Raw genomic sequence first — 21,247 nt, forward strand, 5'->3', positions numbered from 1 at the left:
AATGTCATTTACCTTAAATTTAATAGTCATGGCATGAGGTAAATGCAAATAATAATATTAGTTATGTTTTTCCTGTTGAATAAAAGTATTACAAGAAAATGGATATAAATATTATTATAGAAATTAGAAAACATAGATCATTTAACCAGCTGGAAAAATGTGTATTACTATTAAAGCCATTGCTTTTTTATTATTGAATTATCCAATTCAAATTGAACCTTATCAAATCATGTGAATTAAAAGTATTTGTATCAATTTTTATTTTATTTTTAAATTGTGTGCATGCATTTATTTATGTTAACTTTGATATTATTGTAGTAGCACCCCCTCCTCCACAGAAAATCTTAATTATTTTTTTTCCAGAAATTCACACCATAATTGATATTAGAAATATCAGCAAAAGAATCTCTACAAAAGAGTTCAATCTACTTAAACTTTCTATTTTCTGTTGCTCTATCTTACTTGGCCATGGACCTGAAAGAAATCAGCATTCCAGATGCTAAACACCCCTTTACTAGTTTTTTACAACATTTATGAACGATCTAGTATTGTAATAATATATAATAGTTTGCAAAAGTTTTCAAGTGGAAAGTGTGTTTGCAAATGCAAAGCGTAATAAGAAAGACAGAGGCTTTAACAAAGCCTCTGACTTTGGGCCAGAGCTTTACAGAGATGTTTACATTTCAAAGATAAAAGAAGATATTACTAATTGGGCCCCATGGTAACAGCTGACAGGAGGAGGGGAAAAAGGGGAGAAGAGGCTCTTCCCTTCTCAGGTGCTCTCCTTGAGGATTAACTTGCTCAGAACAGTGAAAGAAAAAGCTGCTTTTGTGTGAACTTCTGAGCCCTCCCCTACACACACTGGGTGGAAAGTTCTGAAACTGCCTGAACTCAGGGTTCAGAGGGAGTAATTGATTACAGTGAAAACTTTTCCCTCTGAGCCTGGTTGCAACCAATAAAAATAAATGATAAATCTGCTTCCTGCTGACTTTCAGTGTCCTGCCTGCTCTGTCTCTACAACATTTTGTAATGTAGTTATAATGTAAACATAATTATTGTATATACACATTTATTAATCAGAAAAATAAAAATTATGGCAATTATGAAAATTTTGTGAAGCAAAATGTTGGTAAAGACGGTGCCCAGAGTGCTTCTCTTCTGGAGCTCAGATCCATGATGCACTGAATTGCATGGGAAACATCACCTCCAAGCCCTGTGAATGGCATGAACTTTGAATGGTGCACCTCGAACCCCTTAAGTGATACGATCTCTGGGCCAATAAAGAAGTAACAGCCCACTCATCCTGTTCCTCCTCTTCCCACATTGAGCCCATAAATATCAACATGCTGTTCATGCTCCCTCTCTCTCTCTCCCTCTCTCCCTCTCCCCCTCCCCCCTTCTCCCTCTCTCCTAATGGCTCCCAATCTTAAGATGGATTTAGGCTGGGTAAGTCATATATATATATATATATATTTGTTTTTAGTATTTATTTGGAACAGAAAAAAGAAAGGTTTGCACCTGAGTGCTTGCTTTTAAGAGACGGAGGCTGTAAGATGCAGGTTATACGAAACAGAACTGGAAGGCACCTCATATTGATGGTGGGAGGGACTGAGAGGAAGCCAGCTAAAGCACACATTGTGTGGGCATGCCATGCTGTGACCATGGAAGGCAGGGTTTGGAAGAAGCCTGCACAAAAGAAAACTCATTTATGAGGAAACACCATGCTGCTGCTGCTGTGTGGCCAGAGTTGCTTTTCTATGCTCTCCATGTGATCTGAAAATCTGCCCACAGCACTGGGCTTCCCACCCTGTCTGCCATCTTGCCCAGAGCATTTCCCAAATTTGCCCATCTGAAGTTACAATATCCTTGCTTTTGGTGGAACTCTGTTGGGCTGGGAGCCGCCATGTTTGTTCTGTGCACCACCAGCAAGTTGGCTCCAACTGCCCAGTGATGGTTTTGCCTTGCCTTCTCAGATTGTAGCCCCCTGTGGCAGTGCTGTGTGGTCCCATGGCCACTTCTCTTTGCCCCTTGCTGGCTCCTTGTGATACTGTGGTTATTGGTGATGAGTCCTGCTTCCCCACATGTTGAATGTTGAACATTAGAGAAGTACGCCAAGGCAAGCATAGGAAGCAAGACTTATCTAAAAAGGAGTAACATAGACTTCTCCCAGAAAGGAGAAGGGGGCCATAGCTGGTACTCTGGCATTGCAAGAAGGGAAGAGGTGTTCTGCTCTTTTCATATGTCCTAGGATTCCTATGTTCTCTTGTCTTCGCACCCTAATCTTTCTCCTTCCTGAGTACTTGACTAGGCCCAGGAATGCTCAGTGTGATGGCCAAAAGGTGTGAAATAGGTGGGATGAAGGGGGAAGGGCAGGATGGAGTAGCCAAGGACACATTAATAACCTTATAGGTCCATGTAGGGAGGGGAAATTCCTGGGACCGGTTACATTGACAGGAGGATGGAGCAGGGGCAAGTTCTTTTTTTTTTTTAATTTTAATTTTTATTTATTTATTTATTTATTTTTATTGGTTGTTCACAACATTACAAAGCTCTTGACATATCATATTTCATACATTAGATTGAAGTGGGTTATGAACTCCCAATTTTATCCCAAATGCAGATTGCAGAATCACATCGGTTACACATCCACAATTTTACATAATGCCCTATTAGTAACTGTTGTATTCTGATACCTTTCCTATCCCCTACTATCCCCCCTCCCCTCCCCTCCCATCTTCTCTCTCTACCCCATCTACTGTAATTCATTTCTCTCCTTGTTTATTTTCCCATTCCCCTCACAACCTCTTATATGTAATTTTGTATAGCAATGAGGGTCTCCCTTCATTTCCATGCAATTTTCCTTTTCTCTCCCTTTCCCTCCCATCTCATGTCTCTGTTTAATGTTACTCTTTTCTTCCTACTCTTCCTCCCTGCTCTATTCTTAGTTGCTCTCATTATATCAAAGAAGACATTTGGTATTTGTTTTTTAGGGATTGGCTAGCTTCACTAAGCATAATCTGCTCTAGTGCCATCCATTTCCCTGAAAATTCTATGATTTTGTCATTTTTTATTGCTGCATAGTACTCCATTGTGTATAGATGCCACATTTTTTTTTATCCATTCATCTATTGAAGGGCATCTGGGTTGGTTCCACAGTCTAGCTATTGTGAATTGTGCTGCTATGAACATCGATGTGGCAGTATCCCTGTAGCATGCTCTTTTAAGGTCTTCAGGGAATAGTCCGAGAAGGGCAATAGCAGGGTCAAATGGTGGTTCCATTCCCAGCTTTCCCAGGAATCTCCAAACTGCTTTCCAAATTGGCCGCACCAATTTGCAGTCCCACCAGCAACGTACAAGTGTACCCTTTTCTCCACATCCTCGCCAGCACTTGTTGTTGTTTGACTTCATAGTGGCTGCCAATCTTATTGGAGTGAGATGGTATCTTAGGGTGGTTTTGATTTGCATTTATCTGACTGCTAGAGATGGTGAGCATTTTTTCATGTACTTGTCGATTGATTGTATGTCCTCCTCTGAGAAGTGTCTGTTCAGGTCCTTGGCCCATTTGTTGATTGGGTTATTTGTTATCTTATTGTCTAGTTTTTTGAGTTCTTTATATACTCTGGATATTAGGGCTCTATCTGAAGTGTGAGGAGTAAAAATTTGTTCCCAGGATGTAGGCTCCCTATTTACCTCTCTTATTGTTTCTCTTGCTGAGAAAAAACTTTTAAGTTTAATTAAGTCCCATTTGTTGATTCTTGTTATTAACTCTTGTGCTATGGGTGTCCTATTAAGGAATTTGGAGCCCGACCCCACAATATGTAGATCGGAGCCAACTTTTTCTTCTATCAGATGCAGAGTCTCTGATTTGATATCAAGCTCCTTGATCCATTTTGAGTTAACTTTTGTGCATGGCGAGAGAAAGGGATTCAGTTTCATTTTGTTGCCTATGGATTTCCAGTTTTCCCAACACCATTTGTTGAAGATGCTATCCTTCCTCCATTGCATGCTTTTAGCTCCTTTATCAAATATAAGATAGTTGTAGTTTTGTGGATTGGTTACTGTGTCCTCTATTCTGTACCATTGGTCCACCCGCGTGTTTTGGTACAAGTACCATGCTGTTTTTGTCACTATTGCTCTGTAATATAGTTTGAAATCTGGTATCGCTATACCGCCTGCTTCACACTTCCTGCTTAGAATTGCTTTTGCTATTCTGGGTCTTTTATTTTTTCATATGAATTTCATGATTGCTTTATCTATTTCTACAAGAAATGCCGTTGGGATTTTGATTGGCATTGCATTAAACCTATAGAGAACTTTTGGTAATATCGCCATTTTGATAATGTTAGTTCTGCCTATCCATGAACAGGGTATATTTTTCCATCTTCTAAGATCTTCTTCTACTTCTCTCTTTAGGGTTCTGTAGTTTTCATTGTATAGGTCTTTCACCTCTTTTGTTAGGTTGATTCCCAAGTATTTTTTTTTTTTTTGAGGATATTGTGAATGGAGTGTTTTTCCTCATTTCCGTTTCAGAAGTTTTGTCGCTGATATACAGAAATGCCTTTGATTTATGCGTGTTGATTTTATATCCTGCCACTTTGTTGAATTCATTTATTAGTTCTAGTAGTTTCTTTGTAGACCCTTTTGGTTCTTCTAGGTATAGAATCATGTCATCTGCAAATAATGATAATTTAAGTTCTTCTTTTTCAATTTTTATGCCTTTAATTTCTTTCGTCTGTCTAATTGCTCTGGCCAGTGTTTCGAGAACTATATTGAATAGAAGTAGTGATAGAGGGCATCCCTGTCTTGTTCCAGATTTTAAAGGGAATGCCTTCAACTTTTGTCCATTCAGAATGATGCTAGCCTGAGGCTTAGCATAGATAGCTTTTACAATGTCAAGGTAAGTTCCTGTTATCCCTAGTTTTTCTAATGTTTTGAACATAAAGGGATGCTGTACTTTGTCGAATGCTTTCTCTGTGTCTATCGAGATGATCATATGGTTCTTATCTTTAAGTCTATTGATGTGGTGAATAACATTTATTGATTTCCATATATTGAACCATCCTTGCATCCCAGGGATGAATCCTACTTGATCATGGTGCACAATTTTTTTCATGTGTTTTTGTATTCGATTCGCCAGAATTTTATTGAGGATTTTTGCATCTAGGTTCATTAGAGATATTGGTCTGTAGTTTTCTTTCTTTGAGGTATCTTTGTCTGGTTTCGGAATCAGGGTGATGTTGGCCTCATAGAATGAATTTGGAAGAGCTCCCTCTTTTTCTATTTCCTGAAATAACTTGAAAAGTATTGGTATTAATTCTTCTTTAAAGGTTTTGTAAAACTTCGCTGTATACCCATCCGGTCCTGGGCTTTTCTTGGTTGGTAGTCTTTTGATGGCTTCTTCAATTTCATCCATTGATATTGGTCTGTTCAAATTGTGTGTATCCTCCTGACTCAGTCTGGGCAAATCATATGACTTAACAAATTTATCAGTCTTCACTATCTTCTATTTTATTGGAATATAGGTTTTCAAAATAATTTCTAATTGTCTTCTGTATTTCTGTAGCATCTGTTGTGATATTGCCTTTTTCATCCCGTATGTTAGTAATTTGAGTTCTTTCTCTTCTTCTCTTCGTTAGCATGGCTAAAGGTCTGTCAATCTTATTTATTTTTTCGAAGAACCAACTTTTAGTTTTGTTAATTTTTTCAATAGTTTCTTTTGTTTCAATTTCATTGATTTCCGCTCTGATTTTAATTATTTCTTGCCTTCTCTTACATTTGCTGTTGTTTTGCTCTTCCTTTTCTAGGGCGTTGAGATGAAGTGTGAGCTCATTTATTTGTTGGTTTTTTCTTTTTTTGAGGAATGACCACCAGGCGATTAATTTTCCTCTTAAAACTGCTTTCATTGTGTCCCATAGATTCCGATATGTTGTGTCTGTATTTTCATTTATCTCTAAGAATTTTTTGATTTCCTCCTTTATGTCTTCTGTAACCCATTGATCATTCAGTAACATATTGTTCATTTTCCATGTGATGTAGGATTTTTCCTTCCTTCTTTTATCATTGATTTCCAGTTTCATTCCATTATGATCAGATAAAATGCATGGTATTATCTCCACCCCTTTATATTTACTGAGGGTTGCCCTATGGCATAATATATGGTCTATTTTTGAGAAGGATCCATGTGCTGCTGAGAAAAAAGTATATCCATTTGATGATGGTTGATAAATTCTATATATGTCAGTTAAGTCTAGGTTATTGATTGTGATATTGAGTTCTATAGTTTCTTTATTCAACTTTTGTTTGGAGGATCTGTCCAATGGTGAGAGAGGTGTGTTGAAGTCACCCATAATTATTGTGTTGTGGTCTATTTGATTCTTGAACTTGAGTAGAATTTGTTTTATGAATGTCGCAGCACCATTACTTGGTGCATAAATATTGATAATTGTTATGTCTTGTTGGTGAATGTTTCCTTTTAACAGTATATGATGACCTTCTTTATCCCTTTTGATTAACTTAGTCTTGAAGTCGATTTTATTCGCTATGAGGATGGCAACCCCTGCTTGCTTACGAGGACCGTGTGCGTGGTATATTTTTTCCCATCCTTTCACCTTCAGCCTGTGTATGTCTTTTCCAATCAGATGTGTCTCCTGGAGGCAGCATATTGTTGGATTTGTTTTTTTTTCCATGATACCAGCCTATGTCGCTTTATTGGAGAGTTTAAGCCATTAACATTCAGAGTTACTATTGATATATGGTTTGTACTTCCAGCCATGTTTGATTGTTTATTCCTTTTTTAAAAAAAATTTATTTTGTTTCTCCATGATTATCTTTCCCCTCGCCCTCTGTCTTTACTGAGGCACTTCCCACTGATGGATTTGGTTATTGTTTTTCATTTCTTCCTCGTGTAGTGTTTTGCTCAAAATGCTTTGCAATGCTGGTTTTCTGGCTGCAAATTCTTTTAACTTTTGTTTATCATGAAAGATTTTTATTTCATTGTCATACCTGAAGCTTAATTTTGCTGGATACAGAATTCTTGTTTGGCATCCATTGTCTTTCAGTGTTTGAAATACATTGTTCCATGACCTTCTTGCTTTCAGTGTCTGTGATGAAAAATCCGTTGTTAACCTTATTGGTTTACCCCTGAATGTAATCTGTCTCCTTTCTCTTGTAGCTCTTAATATTTTCTCTTTGTTCTGTATATTGGATATCTTCATAACAATGTGTCTTGGCATTGGTCTACTGTGATTTTGTGTGCTCGGTGTCCTGTATGCATCTTCAATTTGTATATCTGTTTCCTTTTTTATTTCTGGAAAGTTTTTTGTAATTACTTCATTCAGCAGGTTACTCATTCCCTTGGTTTGAATCTCTGTACCTTCCTCTATCCCGATGACTCGTAAGTTTGGTTTTTTTATGTTATCCCATATCTCTTGGATGTTTTTCTTGTGATTTTTTACCAGCCTATCTGAGATTGCTAGACTCTTTTCAAGATGATATATTTTGTCTTCATTATCTGACGTTCTGGCTTCTACTTGCTCCACTCTGTTAGTGATACCCTCAATTGAGTTTTTAATTTGGTTTATCGTTTCCTTCATTTCTAGAATTATTGTTTGATTATTTTTTATCTCTATCTCCTGATAAAGATGCTTAACTTCTTCTTTTATCTGTTTATGTAATTCATTCTCAATGTGTTCTTTCACTGCTTGAATTTGCTGTCTTGTATCCTCTTTAAGGTTCCATTCCATCTGTCTAAGGTGTTCCTTGAGTTCTTTATATGACCATTTTTCTGATGACTCTAGGTCCTCCTGAATATTTAGGCTGTCCTGCATTGTTTGTACTCCTTTTCTTCCTTGCTTTTTGAAGCTGCTCATGTTACTTCTTGTTCTGTTTGAGTGCTGAGTTACTGTTTACTCCTATAAATTTATTTGATGCTGTAGCCGCAGGTTTCAATGAAGTTATCTCCTCCGCCGCAGTCTGATGACGTCAGTTCTCTGCCATAGTGGTGTCTCTTGCAAATGGCGACAGTTCGTTTCCCTTTGCCGGGCGATCAATGCAACGGGTGGGTCCTTACTGTCTCTCCCAAGCCCCGTTTCAAACCCGTGGCCACTACCTATGAAGGCTCGGTGGGCATTTACCTCCGTAGGATGAGAAGGGCCAACCAGTTGTTTCAGCCGGATGGATTAGTCTGAGTCACAGCTGTTTGTGTGCAGGAAGCAGGCGAACGGGAGCTTGAATTCAGCCGATCCGGGCTCAGAGTGTGTTCTGAGAGGCCCAGACTGTTCGCCCCAGATCCATGTCAGCTCAGCATTGCCTAGTGATCCTGAGCAAACAGATTTAGTTTGTTTACGACTCCCTATGCCTGCACAGCTGAAGAGGTCAGAGACTTGATCTTTCCGTGCCCGCCGCCATGTTGGAATCGCAGGGGCAAGTTCTTGATAAGATTCCTGGGGGGAGGGGAAGGGGACAGAGTCTCCAACTTCCCAGACTTCACTCAAAATTAGCCTTCTTGACCCAACCTGACTTGATCTACCTATCTACAATGACTGCCTGTCTAATTCTGGCTTCACTTGCTCCAACTTTCACCACCAGTGGTGGGCTGTAGTTTTGGGGTTTGTTCTAGCCTGGGTTCTCTGTGACCATGGTCAGTCTTGGCCAGACTTTTTTAAAAATGTGAATGTCTCTGTGAAGGCCTTGTATAGGTCTTATCTCACTGTGCTTCTGCAAACATACCCTCAATTTGAAAATTATTTTGCAGGAATTTTTGCTAACAGTCTAAGAATAATTATGGTGAAGGTTTCTGGAGAAGCTTAATTGAGATTTTTTGTTGAAGAGAGTGTGCAACTACATTATCTGTATAGTTCTTGGCACTGCTGATCCCATTATCATTAAGGTAGGCACATTCTCCAAATACTTTGATGGAAAACATAAAATCAGACAAAAAATACTAAATATTCATAGGTTGGACATGCACATTTGATTCTTTACTACACTGTCCAGCATCAACACTTCATGTTTTTTAATATGAACAAGAGAAATGTGTCAGTAATTGATAATATATACTATTTCTGCATTTAGTTTCCTTTACATTCTCAAGGTCTTTGCTTGGATAACACAAATTTATCATTCCTCTATCCCAAACCCACTTATTTTATTGATTAGGTATTTAACGGGTGCTTGCAGCTGTCTCCAAACTTTTGTCATTGGTGGCATTTTCTGAAGATTATTTTCAATTTGATCTCCACTTGTTTCATAAATGTCTGAAAATATTTAAAAATCACTCATACTAAATTCCTAAGAGTTTAACATTTTTTTTATGAAAGTGATTGAGTCCCTATATTTTACCGGTTCTGATGAAATGATTACTTTACCACAATTGAAATGTTTATAACAATTTAAAGGAGGTAAGACTTCTTTTGGCTCATTGTTTCAGTCCATGGTCAGCTAGGTCCAGTGCTTTCAGCCTGATGTGTGTTGAAAGCCATCCATGGGCTGTGTGGACTCAATTGCACTACACAGGCTAGTGAACAGGAAAATATGGTGTCTGGGAACTTCCAGTGGACGTTTCCTCTGTGTAAGATTTCCCAGACACATTTTGAGCCCTATTGAAGCTCTGTCAAAGATCCCACAGAGCACTGGAGATGGGGTAACCTACTGTAGCCACACAGCCCCTCTGAGATGGGTGTGACCTGCCAAGATGCCAATCAACATGCTGACTACAAGACATCATGAAGCATGGCTCTGGGGCTGGGGATGTGGCTCAAGTGGTAGCGCGCTCACCTGGCATGCGTGCATCCCGGGTTCAATCCTCAGCACCACATACAAACAAAGATGTTGTGTCCGCCGAGAACTAAAAAATAAATATTAAAATTCTCTCTCTCTCTCTCTCTCTCTCTCTCTCCCTCTCCCTCTCCCTCTCCCTCTCCCTTTCCCTCTCCCTCTCCCTTTCTCATTCTCTCTTTAAAAAATAATTTAAAAAAAATGAAGCATGAAAAAAAAAAAACAAAAGCTATGTAATGCTTTAAATAATCAATAAAAAAATTAAAAAAAAAATGAAGCATGGCTCTACTCCTAAAACCTTGTTCCTGCCTTTGGTGTACACATGTGAATAAACCTCAGGAGTCATTTTCTAATTGTCTACCTCCAGCTCCGATGTGGACTGGACCTATCAGAAGCTCCAACCTTATGAAGATAACTTTCTGACTTTGTCTTTTGTTCTTCATTACTTCTTATAGACTTTCATTTCTTTGGAGGCTTATCCCTCCAAACCAGCAAGAATTCAATGGTGAGGTCCTGTCCACTGTGATATATGTGAGGATGAGCATCATGGTAGAAGAGCATGGCAGAGGTAACCTTCTTAGTTCATGGCACTCAGGAAGCAAGGGCAAGCATAGTGGAAAGGACAAGGAACTAGGAAGAGTTCCCAAGGGCATACCCCCAGTATATGCCATATATCTATGTAAGGGTTCTGTGTTTGGGATTGAGGTCACTAATAGCTTTATGACTGTGGCATGCTGAGTTAAGGAAGTTTTTATGCAAAGGCACAGAAGACCTGGCTGCTGGAAAAACTTCTTGCAAAGACACAACATGCCTAGCTACTGTAACAATGTCCTTCAGGAGGAGGCTCTGAGTTAGTGTCTTATCAGCCTCGACCTTGATCTCAGGCACACAGCTCCTGGGAATAAGGAAACTCTCTCGTTAGACAACTACAATGATTCACTGTGCCTAAACCTGTCCACATAACCATAACTTTATACAATGGACTTTCTTGAGAGCTACACAAAGCTCCTAACATTGCGCATTGTAGCTTAGTATGTAACTGAGGAATAAGTTGAATAATGTTGCTGAGTCTGTAACCTGCCCAGTAATACAATGAACAATATGTATAATGATGTCAATGATCTAAAGTAACCTATGGATATAAATAAAGCTAGCAGCTTGGGCAAGCAGCTTTTGCTTTTGCCTATTCACTTTGCTTCTGTCTCTTTTTATTTTCCTTGCATATTTATATTTAACAATTTGGAAAATTATCAGCCTATGTTTGTCATTCCAGCACAAGGTTTGTAATGCCTAGTTTCAAATGCAACATATGCCAATGTGGATGATGAACATCTGATTAGTATATTTCAAAATAGAAGGAGAACAGTATATCTGATGTTTCAGGTCATCCTGTCAATGTACCTAGACATGCCCCAACTGACTATAGTTAACAAGAATCCATTAAAATTATTAACCCATCAAATGGATCTATTCACTAATTTTTTTCTGATAATGAAACATTATTCCCAATGTTTCTCTGGAAACTTTTCTTTTATTAATGGATGCAGCAGTGTACAGTGTAGATGTATGAGTCTTACAGACATCAGTCCTTCAGTGGCTAGATATCCAGCCCTCTCTGTTTATCAGCAAAGTTCTAAATCAGTGTATGCATGAGACTACAATAACTATTCTGGAAGCCATCATCCTGCTAAAGATGTCAAGCAAAATCACAATAATATAAGTTAAGACACAGGTAGTAAATGGAAGAACATAAAAAATATTTACAATTTGAGGGTGTGTGGAGTTTAATGGGGACTGAATCTAGGGCCTTGAGCATACTAAGCACATTGTTGACTATGGAGTCCAGGATTCATATTTTTTATCCACTAGTGCAATGCGCTTTACATGTGGATATCGTTCTCATCTCAAACACACAAATCACACACATGAATACAATGGAAGAAAAAGAACTCTGAAAACTTACCAGACTTTACATTCAGTGTTCTCTGTCCACTTCCAAATGTGATATGATGCTTCTCTGTTTAGGCCAATCCAATAATCAGAAAGACCTTTATATCTTTTTAGGAAATTCTGCTATACAACCCAGAAAGTGAAAACATGTGTTCATGTTTTTAAAAAGATCTTGAGTTTATCTTCCCTACAGCCTTCTCTTTTTGATGTGATATTATGGTATAATTGAGAAGCATAGATTTTGGAGTTATACCAGTCCTCAACTCTCAGTTACGTCATTTAATATCTGTGATCCTAAATTTCTTCCATATATTCATGGCTGTCATTCCAGCACAATGTTTTTAGTGCACACCTCCAATATCCAACATGTGTCAATGCAGGTAACAAAGTATCTGATTATCATATTTCTGAGTAGAAGAGAAAAATATGTCTAATTTTGCAGGTTACTATGTCAACATATCTGAAATAACTCACAGAATTCCAGGCCAAGTATATAACTCAACAAATGGCACACACTAAAATGTGTCTCATGCCCCCGATTCTGTCTGAGATGTGATCCTTTCTCATATTTCAGCTTTAACTTTATGCAGCCCAAACCACTCATGGGGCAAAGACCTGTAAAGAGAAAAGTGATCAAAAACCTTTCCTTACCAGTTTCTTCTTGCTGTCAAACTGAGTGAGACTGGCTTCTAAGGTAGTGCAAAAGGTCTGGCTGAATGTCCAATTCCACATGTCTTCAGCAAAATATAAACACTGGCTTCCTAATGCTATCCAATCTTTTGTACAGGTAGCAAACACAGGGTTCTCTAAGGCCTGGTCCTTATTTTTTTCTAAAATTGAGGCAACCAGAAGGAATGGTAATTAGCAAACTTTTTACCTCTTGTATTTACTTTTTTCTGTTTAGAATTCTGAGTTCCACTTTAAAGTCTGCATATGGATTGTTGTTTTCCTGACTCATCAAGGAAAGACTCCCAAGTCTTATCCCAAGTGTAATCATCATCTGCCCGGTTACCTTCAAGTTAGGTATCTGTTCTCTTTCTGTGGACAACTTCCATGCTCTTAACAACAGAAAGGAAAACTCCTTACCTGTCCTAAATTTTACTATCATGCATTTCTTGAGGGATGCAGAAGCTTCCAGTATACAGTGTATGACACCTTTAAAAATACTATTTTTTTGATACCAAAGTATGATCGAGGACTTCCTAAATTTTTTGGTGTGTGTGTGTGTGTGTGTGTGTGTGTGTGCTGTTAAATGTGTGCAAAAATATTTTGACCATTGGTCACTGTTAGATGTCCTGAAACAAACAAGATTTCAGAGTATAGCTTATTGGAAGAACACTTATTTTTATTCCATAGCTCTACCATTTCCCTCCCTTAACATCTAAAATTTTTGTATTGCTTTTTAGAATGTTTAGTGAAAACAAAATGAAAAGAGATCAGGCAAACTATCAAATACCAACAATGACTTATTTTCCTTTAGATTTAATAGTAGGCAATTCTTACAGCTCTTCCTAACTTTTTTCACTAGAATAAGTCATTAGGTAAGAGGATAGAAACAAAGAGCTGTAAATATTAGTATCACTGATTCATTTTAAATTAACAGAATTATTTTCAGAGACTGTTAAATATTTTAGATGACATTAAATAAAACTCTTTGGTAAAATATTTATCTGACTTTTTAGACTTGTGCATTATTAATTAAGCTAGTTAAAACTAATTTAATGAAATAATGTTTTTCATATTATGTAGTTTTATGAAACAGTTACTCAAACTGTAGTCAATTCTCATCTTATTTCCTCATGTAAAATACTTAATATATTCTTTTGTTATTACCAAAACTTAAAGTGTATGATAAATGCTAGATCAATTAAATATTGAGGGAGAGAATTATCAAATTATACACCTCTCATATTCACAGAAAAAAATTCATCAGAGGATGAGTTTTTTAATGGGAAAGTCTCTGAGTTTTATAAATCATTGATTTTAATTACTGTGGCAGGCTAAGACCAGAATCAAATACACTATGTGCAGGTATTTACTGAAGAAGTAGTATTATTTTTATCATACTCTCCAACGAATAAATACTCATAATTTGAGCTACACATAATATTACACTATGGCAAGTTGTTGAGAGCAGGATATAATGCCGCAGTCTGGTTGGGCACAATTCAGAGCCACTTATTAAGCAGGAACGAACTTTATTTTTTGAACACACACGTTGCACCACGCGATCTCTTCAGGAATTCCTTCAGAGCCCAACGGCCACCACCAGCTTCCAGGGAGCCTCTCAACCCCCACTCCTCCTCTCTTGAGGCCGATTGGCTGGGTCCTGTGGGCAGAGCCAAAAGAGTCCCCCAGTGAGCAGCTCCATGGTCTGAAAGGGCGGGGAAACAGCCCAATGAGCATCACTGCAGAGGAGCCAATCAGCTGGTGCTGGGGCCGCTTTGGCTGTGGCTCTCAACAATATGCATTAAATCACAATTTAAATTTTGATAATAAATAAATTGCATTTTTTGGATAATTTTCAAAATTAATATTAAATCATCTTTTTAATATTTTTAATTGTACATACATTCAGGATCTTTATTGTGGTGCTTTGGATAACCCCCAGTGCCTCACACATGGGAGGCAATCACTCTACTGCTGAGCCACACCCCAGCCAACTCAAATTGTTTTTAAATATAAAATATTACTAAAATTATAGTTCTAAATAATCTGAAAGAAATATTTTAAGAGAAAAGTCTTACTTGATTTTTTAAATGAAACATCAACATATTCAAAATATTAGACATGAAGAAATAAATAACTTTAAACAATACACAGGCATCTCATATTACACTATGATAAAATTCTAGAATAGAAATACATTTGAAGAAAACAAATCACCAGAATTTTCAAACATTAGGAATGTTTTGATTCATGTGTTTTTTTATTATTAATTTTTTTATTAGTTGCTCAAGACAATACCATGATCTTGACATATCATACATTTGATTCAAATAGGGTATGAATTCTCATTTTTTCCATGTGTACAAATTGCAGGATCACATTGGTTATACATCCATGTGTATACATACAGCACTCCTAGTGTCAGTTGTATTCTGCTGCTCTCCCTATTCCCCCTCCCCTCCCCTCCCCTCCCATCACTATTCTCTACCCATTCTACTGTGACACTTATCTCTCTCTCTTTTTTTCCCCTTCCCTTCCCCCTCACACCATCATATATGTATTTTGTGAACCCATGAGGGTCTCCTTCCAACTTCTTTGCAATTCCCCTTCTCCTCCCTTTCCCTCCCACCCCTTTTCCTTGTTTTGTGGTAATCTTCTTCTCATGCTCTTCCTTCCTACTCTGTTTTGAGTCACCTCCCTTATATCAGAGAAGACATTCAGCATTTGTTGTTTTAGGGATTGGCTAACTCCGCTTAGCATAATCTGCTCTAGTGCCATCCATTTCCCTGCAAATGCCATGATTTTGTTATTTTTTAGTGCTGAGTAATATTCCATTGTGTATAAATGCCACATTTTTTTTATCCATTCATCTGTTGAATGGCATCTGGGTTGGTTCCACAGTCTAGTTATTGTGAATTGTGACGCTATGAGCATTGATGTAGCTGTGTCCCTATAGTATGCTCTTTTTAGGTCTTTTGGGTATAAATTTTTATTAATTCATTCTTTTACTCATTCATTCATTCACTCATTTTGTGGTGGGGGAATCAATCCCAAGTTCTTATGCAGGCTAGGCAAGCACTCTACCACTGAGTCACACTCCCAGACTCATGGTTCATGGATATATAAAAAAAATAGTTAATTTTTTTGGGGGGCATTTGGGTTTCAAATCATGAAAAAATTTATATTCCAGTAGATATATTTAAGATGAAAATAGAAATATAAATTTTAATATAACAACATATTTGATATGTTAGAAATTACATCATTTACAACTATTTAAATATCTGATGAAAAATGTCAGGTAATATGTAGTTTTTCAAATTATTTTAGGTCATGTTTTAGAAGTGTAAGATGGCTTGGGAGGCTGAGGCAGAAGGCCTGTAAGTTCAAAGTCAGCCTCAGTAACTTAGCAAGGCCCTAAGAAACTTAGTGAGAACGTATCTCTAAATTAAAATATAAAAAGATCTGGGGATGTGGCTCAGTGGTTAAGCACCCTTGCCTGAGTTCAATCCCCCTTCCAAAAGTATGGATAGTAGAAGTTGTAGAAACAACTAAAATTTGAAAACCACTTTTATAAATCAAAATACACATATCTTCTTATGTAAAGTCATCTCTACCTGAGCAGTTCTTTAATAGATCCCAAGCAAAGCTGGTGATATATTGCTTCTATGTACAAAGGATGAATATTTTTAAAGAGATTTATAGTTCTTCTATACTTTCCTGTATTCTCAATCTTCTTAAGTATAAAATATAAAGATTTAAGGTCAAGGATGAGCCTCTACCAGAGAATATTTATTCTTTAATAGAATGACAATTCTGATTGGGACAGGTCAGGAAATAGTCACCTAAGTGGAATTTCTATACCCATAGCTTTGCTCATATCAGTGAATAATCACAATTGTATTCTTTCAAGCTCAAAAGAAAATGCTTAAAATTATCATTGACTTTTCTCTTCCTATTACTCTATATCCCATCTGGTATGAAATACTGTTGGCTTAACTTCCAAAATATCCACCATGCCCACAACTCCACATTGTTATCATCAGGCCTAAGCCATCATCATTTCAAGTTGATTTCTACATGAATTTTCTGAAAAGTCTTCCTGTTTTTATCCTGGTCTCCTAAAAGTTCATTCTCAGTATGGAAATCAATTAGTCAGCCATTAAAGTTTGATGCTGCCACCTCTCTCTTTCTATTGCATTCAGAGTGAAAGACAGCTTTTAAATAGCTTTCTGTTATGTGTTAGTGACACATAAGAGTAGAATGTATTTTGACATATCATACATACATGGAGTAGAACTCCCCCTTCTTGTGGTTATATATGATGTGGAGTTAAAGTGATCAAGAACATAGGAAATGTTCTATGAACATAACAACTTCTGCTATCCATGGAAAGTATCCCCAGTGGATGCCTGAAACTGTGGATAATACCAAACCCTATGTATACTATGTTTTTTTTCCTATACATACATGCAACCCACTGATAAAGTTTGACCTTTTTACTTAAAAGGCAGCCTTTATGGGTTCTCTTTGGTATATCCAAATTGCCAACATATTACTTTTGTGCTTTGGGGTACTGTAAAGTAAAACAAAAATTATTAGAACACAGATACCATGACAGTCAAACTGATAATAGAGGCAGCTCCATTATCAAATTGATGGGTAAGTTGTGGATGCAATTAGAAAGAGAGATGATTCAAATTTGGGGCAGATGACAAAAAAATGGCATAAGATTTTGTTGCCCTATTCAGAGTAGTGTGTAATTTAAAATTTATAAATTGTTAATTTCTGAATTATTTTATTTAATATTTTTGTAAAACAGTTTACCATGTGTAACTGAAACCAGAGTTAATGAGAGGATTCTGTACCTTCCCCTATTATATTACTCTTCTTCACTGTTTTTTTTTGTGTGTATTATTGTTGTTATGATGATTTTTATGAAAGTTTATTATATTTACAACAGACTCAAACATAACACTTCTTTATAACTATAGGTGGCAAAGTATGTTACAGCAGGGATCCTGATATCTAAATTGGAATGGAATCAATGGTCACCATCATTTCAGGCACAAGAAATGGCTTATTTTTCCCCAGATTTTTTAATTCCACCTGTGGCCAGGGGGTGGGGGGCCTTCCCTGCAGCCTTCACTTTTAGCTCCTCAAATTTCTTCTGCTCTTCTATTTGTTTTTGTTTGAAAGCCTTATCTTCCTCATCCATCTCCTTGGCCTGCTTCTTAGGTTGTTTCAAGGGCTGCTTCTTGCCACCTTCCTGGCCGGACATGGCACCTGCTGCCTCTCTTCTCCATTCTTACTCTGCTTTATCGACAGCATACTCCCAAAGTCTGAGGGCTTTGCTTTACATTTTCTTCCTGGAACAGTTCCCCAGGAAACCATGACTTTTTTACTCCCTAAAAAATGTTGCTAAATACCTTCCCAAAAAAGATCACATTGCTACCCTACATATATTACAACCTGTACCACTCTTACCCTTATTTAGTCTTACCTGTATCCACCTGCTAGAAATTAAGTTTTAAGACAACAGGAATTGTTTTTGTGTGTTTTATCTACTGATATACCTCAAGCACTTTACACAGTGCCTGATGTATAACAGAGCTCAAAATTAATTAAATATTTTTGGCAATATAAATGTGTACAAAGTAATGCATGGTTTGGAGAAAAAGTAACTTACCTGACAAAATAATGGAAAGTGCAATGACACTTGAAATTAGGACTAAGATAGTGAAGAAGCACAAATAAATTTTGATAGGAGTTACAGGATATATAACTGCTAAAAATGATCCTTGAGGACTTTTACCTGCAAAACATAAATACCAAATAAAATCCCATGAAACTTTTAGGGAGGAAAAAAATTTAGCCACAAAATAAACTCCAAGTGTAGTTTGTACTCTCCTACTGCACGTCTTTTCTAGAAAAGGTCCTGTCTATCAATAATGTCCATGAAAGAGGGCTAAAGACAAGGGAAATGGAACATTTCCTCTATAGGATTTTCCAGTTATTGAAAAAAGAGGCAATGAAAGTATAAGGGAAAAAAAGAATACAAATCAGGATGAAAAAGAGACATATAAAAAATCCAGATTTGCCTCCATAATAAATGCCCTGGCTAGAAGTACTAAGGAATACATTAGAACATAAACAAATGAAATTTACTTTTTTTCCATTTAAAAAGTTAGATTTATAAAAAAAAAGGAGGAGAAGAAATTTTCTTCCACATGCCTTTAACTTTAAGTAAAATAACTTATGGCCTAATTTCTTTTTTTTTAAATGATTCTACTTGTTCTTTTTAGTTACACATAACAGTAGAATGCATTTTGACATATCATACATACAGGGAGTAGAACTTCCCATTCTTGTGGTTGCATATGATGTGGAGTTACAGTGATCATGAACACAAGAAATTTGTGTCCAATTCATTCCACTGTCTTTCCCATTCTCACCTCCTCTCCCTTCCTGCCATTCCTCTCTGTCCAATTTGCTGAAATTCCACTTCCCACCACCACCTATTGTGGGTCATCTGCATATTAGAGAGAACATTTGGCCTTTGTTTTGGGGGTATTGGCTTACTTTGCTTAGCATGATATTCTCCAGCTTCACCCATTTACCTGAAAATGCCATAATTTTATTCTCTTTCAATGCTGAGTAATATTCCATTGTTTATACATACCACAGTTTCTTTATACATTCATCTATTGAAGGGCATCTAGGTTGGTTCCACAGTTTAGCTATTGTGAAGGTGGTATAAACATTGATGTAGCTGTGATAATATAGTATGCTGACTTTAAGTCCTTTGGGTATATGCCAAGGAATAGGATAACTGGTTCAATTGGTAGTTTTATTCCAAGTTTTCTGAGGAATCTCCATACTGCTATTCAGGGTGGTTGCACAAGTTTGCTGTCTCACCAGCAATGTATGACTGTACAGTTTTCCCAACATCTTTGCCAACTTTTATTGTTACTTGTATTCTTCATAACTGCCATTCTGACTGGATTGATGCACCATTTTAACAGAATGAGAAATGAGAGGACATAGGATCATCCCAAAAATGCAGAGAAAAAACAACAAAATGTTTAATGAGTAAATTCATCTTAGCAAATATGAAATTGCCACAGAGAGGAAGAGAAGGTGAGGGCCATGGGACTGGGGTGTCAGAGAGAGTCAGGGAAGGCTAAAAAGAACCAACTACTTGAGATATAAAGAGAAACAGGGGAGGTACCAGGAAGAACTAAATGACTGGTGCTGTAGTCCTGCAAAGGGGTGAGGGCAGGGCACTAAGGGCCAGTCAACAAAATTCAAAATAGTTTGGCCATAAAATATAAACACAGTATGTTCCTACCTACCATGGGGAAAAGGAAGAGAAAAGGGGTCTAAGGGAGAAAAGGCTATTTTGAGAAGGTCTGTGGGAGTCCTACCTGTCCTGCTCTGCACCCCTCCCCATGCCAATTCATTCCCTCTGTCTGTGTGGGCCTGTGTGCACTTCCACAGTCTCTCCCCTGCCCTAACTTTCCAACCTCCCACCCCCCACACTTAATTGATACCATTCCATTTGCTGCTGGCTGTCAGGTGTTCATTCAACTGTCACTCATCTTCAGAGGGGGAAAAGGGGAGACAAGTGGGAAGAGAAACCTCCAGCCTGCCATGCCTCCACCCATCACAGGCGACATCTATCAGATGTCTTGGCAGTGGTTAAGAGTGGGGGGTCACAATATTTTGTGACAACCCCTGTATTGGGAAATTTGTGAAGGTCCTGCATGGACTTCTGTCAGTCAGACACAGAGGTGAACTCCACAAGGCTGCAGGTGAAATCAGGCACCTGGACACCATCTGCAGGTCTGGGATCTCAATGGACTTGAGGAGCTGTACTTGCTGCACTCATCCCACAGGTCCTACACAATCTCCTGTACTCCTCATCAGCCAGGTGAGCCTCTGGCAGCATCACATCATGAGGCACAGGACCTAGTAGTGTGGCCACCTGTCTGCACCCACAAGCTCATCAAGCCAGGAACCTGCAGCATAACTCGTGTCTGATTGCTGGTGCTCAGCTTGGTGTTCTTGGATCCCATGCTGGCCCTCTGGAGGAGCAGCATTTTTATCCCCACAGCTGTATCCCATTCAACCCAGCAATGACCTGATCCATGATGATGATGTCAAGGAATCTACCAAAAGGCTATTAGATGTAATAAATTAATTTTTACAAAGCTGTAAGATACAAGGGGGATCCAAGATGGTGGAATACAGGAGGTACTGTTTCTGGCTGCTTAGTGGAATAAAACCAAGAAATCAGGCAGGCAGCATCTCTACAAGGTTTCGCCTAGATGGAATACAATATCTCAGAGCCTGTGACAGGACCCCTATTCAGCAGATTTTCACAAAAACCACCAGAGCTTCGACCATATGCACAGAAATCAGAGCCACTGTGTTCCAGTAAGACTCCTTATTCCAGACCCAAAGCTCTCAGTTCTAGCACACACTGGGCTCTCAGGCAGCATGGCAGAATCACCAAATCAGCTGCGTTCCACTCCCACACAGGCCAAACATCTGCAATCTAGCTCCAGCATAAGGCCATCCCAGTTCCCTCCACCTCACCAGAGACCCTGGCGCTTGAAGCAGACTGACTCCATCTTGGAAAACCTTTCTCTGACATATTTTGTTGGGCATAGCTATTGGCACAGATCTCCACCTAAGCAGGTATCTTGTTTCTAACTTCCTCCACTTCCCCAACTCCCCAGCTGCAATAACACAGCACAATGACTACCTAGCACAAAAACCCACAGTTGGGACCTGATAAGCAAGAGAGGGTAGGGATATAAAACTGGGAACAAAACAGAGAGACCAGGAT

At 38.0% G+C, this 21,247-nt stretch overlaps 1 protein-coding gene across 1 annotated transcript; it reads right to left on the bottom strand.

The window, feature by feature from the left end:
* Positions 1-17,473: 17,473 nt before the first annotated feature.
* LOC308658355 (translation machinery-associated protein 7-like) lies at positions 17,474-17,674 on the bottom strand (the record flags this gene model as incomplete). Its single annotated transcript, XM_081310911.1, has 1 exon — positions 17,474-17,674. One exon carries the CDS (start codon positions 17,672-17,674, stop codon positions 17,474-17,476), a length of 201 nt encoding a protein of 66 aa, XP_081167037.1.
* Between the last annotated feature and the right edge of the window lie 3,573 nt (positions 17,675-21,247).

This window comes from Spermophilus citellus (assembly GCF_964194105.1).
Source record: "Spermophilus citellus genome assembly, chromosome: 10".
In the NCBI taxonomy this organism is placed as follows: Eukaryota; Metazoa; Chordata; class Mammalia; order Rodentia; family Sciuridae; genus Spermophilus; species Spermophilus citellus.